A 4531-nucleotide genomic window follows, 5' to 3' on the forward strand; every position below is an offset into this window, starting at 1 on the left:
AATGTCAAAAAAATTTATTTTAATTTGTGTTACTATCAGTTATACCTATAGATAGCAATATTTTGAAAATAATATTTATAGAGAAGAAAAATATTCCTTGAAACAAATAACACATCAAAGATCTTGATTTTGGAGGAGGGAGTACTATTTTTTTAGCCGGGAAAACTAATTACAAAAGGCGAGTTTGTTGTTTTATGTAAATTGCAATGATAAATAACCGTTTCATTAATCGAAAGTGTAAGTAAATTGATTTTTTGGAAATGTGACAAAATCAACTACGTTTCATAAAAAAAAATTCAAATCAACAAATACTCATTCGACGCGTATTTACGCAGAAGACTTCTGTGCAACTAGTTCCTTCTTTCTAAGGGAGTAAATTTAAAATTAGGTGGCAACAACATTTTGAAGGAACAAAGTGATGATTAATTTAAATGACGTTTTCATGATGCTGCTAATTGTTGGATTAAGCACTTATATAGCAATGAAAATGAAATTACCTTTGAGTTAACTTGTAATTAGGAAATAAACCCATCTCACCAAACCCATCTTTACCGACAAATCATTGAAAATTTGAATTCTGATCAAGTTCTAACTATCAAATCGCAATATAAAAAAATATAGTAATGAAAATGAAATTACCATTGGGTTAACTTGTAATTAGGAAATAAACCCATCTCACCAAACTCCATGTTTGACAAAAATGGCACTTACTTTCATCAATAGACGTGTGTTCAATTTTGCTTGCTGTGGCATAAAGCAGGAATCTACAAAAATGTAGGAATGAATAACTAAAATTATGCCAAATCACCTCACAATTATAAAGAAAAATTACATTAACCAACAATAGTATTAGATCCAGAAGCTATATTTTCATCAAAAAATGCATACGACGGGTATATAATTACGATTATTAAATGACCAGATCAATCACAATCAACCTAATGAATGTGAAGTAAGGCAACAATGTGAATCAACTTCAACATAAAAAAAAATAAAAATTGCAGCGAATTTCGTAATTTAAAAACAAAATAAAAATAGGAAAGAGTAAAAGGAAAAAGGGAATGGATCCCCTGCTGTGCTCCCACCACAGCAGGGGCATGCTGTCTCTCACAACACATTTTTTTATAAATAAAATAAAATATTAAAATATTAATATTATTTTATTTTTTTAATTGGCTGTGAGAAACAGCATGCCCCTGCTGTGGTGGGAGCACAGCAGGGGATCCATTCCCAAGGAAAAATGGGCAGGAGTAGGTGTGCGATTTGACCAAACCAACTTGACTCACAATATATAAACCCCATTTGCCATTCCATTTCTCTCAGCTTGGACGTTCCCTTCTCACGGAGAACTACAAGCTTTAAAATAAATTCCAATAACATTTTCGTCCCTTCATTTTCTTATTATTCCACTTTCATCTCTAACAATGCGGTCCCTTAATTCCCCTGCCGCCGTGGACCTCAAATCCCTTATCCGCACAGCGGTGCCACCTGGCACAACCCGGGTCGGGTCGGGTCATCGGTCCATTCAGTGCAACGTCAATTCTAGCACTAATCAGGCCACCGGCATTAGCTTCGGGTCGGGCCGTGCCCGATACGAGTGGCAGAGCGCCTGCGCAATCCTGGCCAGTAAGGTGGAATCGCAGCAGCAGGACACTCAGAAGAGCGGCGCCGACGTCGTCAACGGCCACGCCACGCTCGACCTCGTCCCCGTCAAGGACCAATCCACCTCGCCGGCCACGGTGCCCTTGAAAAAACCGCTCAGCATCGCCGATTTCTCGCCGGCGCCGCTGCACGGCGCTCAGCTACGCGTCGCCTACCAAGGCGTCCCCGGCGCGTACAGTGAGGCCGCCGCCGGGAAAGCCTACCCTAACTGCGAGGCTATTCCTTGTGACCAATTCGAGGTGGCTTTCCAAGCTGTGGAGCTCTGGCTCGCCGACCGCGCCGTGCTTCCGGTGGAGAACTCCCTCGGCGGCTCGATCCACCGGAATTACGACCTCCTCCTCCGCCACCGCCTCCACATCGTCGGCGAGGTGCAGCTCCCCGTCCACCACTGCCTCCTCGCCCTCCCCGGCGTCAGGAAGGAGTATCTCACGCGCGTGATTAGCCATCCGCAGGCGCTCTCCCAATGCGAGCACACGCTCACGAAATTGGGGCTGAATGTAGTCCGCGAGGCGGTCGACGACACCGCCGGCGCGGCGGAATACATCGCCACGAACAACCTCCGCGACACGGCGGCGATCGCGTCGGCGCGCGCGGCGGAGCTGTACGGGATGCAGATCCTCGCCGACGGAATCCAGGACGACAGCGGCAACGTCACCAGATTCGTGATGCTGGCGCGCGAGCCGATCATTCCACGGACAGATCGGCCGTTCAAAACGAGCATCGTGTTCGCGCACGAGAAGGGGACCAGCGTGCTTTTCAAGGTGCTCTCCGCCTTCGCCTTCCGCAATATTAGCCTCACGAAGATCGAGTCGCGGCCGCACCGCCACCGCCCGATCCGCCTCGTCGACGACGCCAACGTCGGTACCGCGAAGCACTTCGAGTACATGTTCTACATCGATTTCGAGGCCTCCATGGCCGACGTGAGGGCGCAGAATGCCCTCTCCGAGGTACAGGAGTTCACCTCCTTCCTCAGAGTACTCGGCAGTTACCCTATGGACATGACACCGTGGTCGCCGTCGTCGTCCGGCGCCGATGATTAGGACATTCCCGATTTGCCCTTTGTGCATTTGTTGTCGTTTTTTATTTCTGTGTCATTGTTGATTGGAACTCTTACTTTTGCCAAATTACGGAAATGCCCATGAAGAAGGACCCAAATGGTTAGATACGTACAAGTCATAACGACCATTCAAATTGCAATGGGTAGGTAAAGATTATATATTTTGGTTGGCCTGCTGGTTAAATATGTAATTTCGGCCCCTTGAAGTTGTGGGACCTTACTTGTATTATTAATTTAATTAAATTAGTTTGTGTAATCTACCTACCTACCTACCTCCTTTTTTCCTGTTGAATGGTAGGTCACGAAATTCTTGTAATTTACTTTTTCTTTTCCTTCAATTTCAATACAGTGATAATTCAAGAAATATAGAGTTGGTAAGAATTTGTATTCTTTGTATTTTCTTTTTAACTTTTTTTATTTATTTGTGCATGCCATTTATATTGACAAGTTTTAAAATGAATATTATAATTTTTGTATATATTTCAATAAGTAATGGTTTTTATCTGTTACATTTTCATAGTCCATGATTATATTTTAATATCTATAAAAGATTTAGTTAGATATGTCATTACATTTGTCACTGGAAGCGTGACCTCTATTATACGACGAATGAAGTATAATCGGAAGCATCGGTAATATTTTAAAGACAATGCATTCATGTTGAATGTGCCACATATTACAATGAATATATTACTTTATTAGTAATATATATGATGTGTTATATAGAGTGTATAAACGGAAGCAACGATTGTAGAAAACAGACAATCCATTCATCACTCATGTGGAATGTGCCCACTTATTAATATTTTACTTTTTTATTCCACATTAGTAGTCATATTTGATATGCTCACTGATTTTAAGGAATATAAAAAATAATCGATTGAAAAAGTTAGTGAAATATGAGATTTACTTTTTTATGTATTAATTTTATAAAGGGTAAATAGTCATTTAAATCACCAAGTTTGGTAAAAAAAATGTTCTAATAAGCACAAAAGTCGTGCCACATTCAAAACTAATTAATTAATCGTCTTTCTAAAATACTAAGTTAATTGAAAGATACTAAGTTAATTTATTTTTTATTTCTTCAATGTGAAAATAGCATATTTTTTTTAGAAATAAAATTATGATTATATGATTAATTTAGGCAAAAAGGGGTTTGGTGAGATATGAGGTTTATATGTGGTAGTTGAGGGTGAGATAGAGAGGATTAGTTCTTTGTTTTGTGGTGGTTGAACCGAAAGCTACTCCTCTTCCCCTACACATATTCAATGACCTCTTCATGACGTATAATGTTTATTTTTTTGGGTTATTAATCTTTAATTCTTTTAATGACTAGTTAATTTAATTAATTAATCAAGGGCCCCTCGCTACAAGAATAATGCATACGAGATAATGATTTTAATCATTTGCCATGATTTATAATTCTCCAATCACATTGATCCCAATGTATCTACATATGTATGTGATACTAAGAGCACCCGCAACGCGGTGCCGTCGCCGTTCCTATGCCGTTCCGGAGGAACGGTTTCGCGGCGGCACGCGTTGCAGCGTGCGTTCCGTCGCCATTCCGTGCCGCCACCGTTCCCATGCCGTGCCGCGTTTCGTTCCTCCGGAACGCGGAACGAAACGTTCCGCCACGCGCCGAGGCGACGTGGCGGACTCCCATTCGACGCGTGAAGCCCACTCGCTGCCCCGCGAGTGGGCTTCGTCCCGATGACGCAATAATTCATTTTTTTAAAAAAAAATTTCGAATTTAATAAAAAAAAAATAAAATTTTTTTTATTAACGGTAATGAGACCGTTAATTTTATAG

General features: G+C 41.3%; 1 protein-coding gene across 1 annotated transcript; it reads left to right on the forward strand.

Moving 5' to 3' along the window:
- Positions 1-1304: 1304 nt before the first annotated feature.
- On the forward strand, positions 1305-2975 carry LOC121743117 (arogenate dehydratase 1-like). Its single transcript, XM_042136305.1, has one exon. It carries the CDS (start codon positions 1425-1427, stop codon positions 2700-2702), a length of 1278 nt encoding a protein of 425 aa, XP_041992239.1. The 5' UTR covers positions 1305-1424; the 3' UTR covers positions 2703-2975.
- Positions 2976-4531: the final 1556 nt, after the last annotated feature.

This window comes from Salvia splendens, chromosome 1, assembly GCF_004379255.2.
Source record: "Salvia splendens isolate huo1 chromosome 1, SspV2, whole genome shotgun sequence".
NCBI classification, from domain to species: Eukaryota; Viridiplantae; Streptophyta; class Magnoliopsida; order Lamiales; family Lamiaceae; genus Salvia; species Salvia splendens.

What these genes read in the sequence shown, in the direction of transcription:
- LOC121743117 (XM_042136305.1), top strand. Translation starts at nt 1,425, where the DNA reads ATGCGGTCCCTTAATTCCCCTGCCGCCGTGGACCTCAAATCCCTTATC.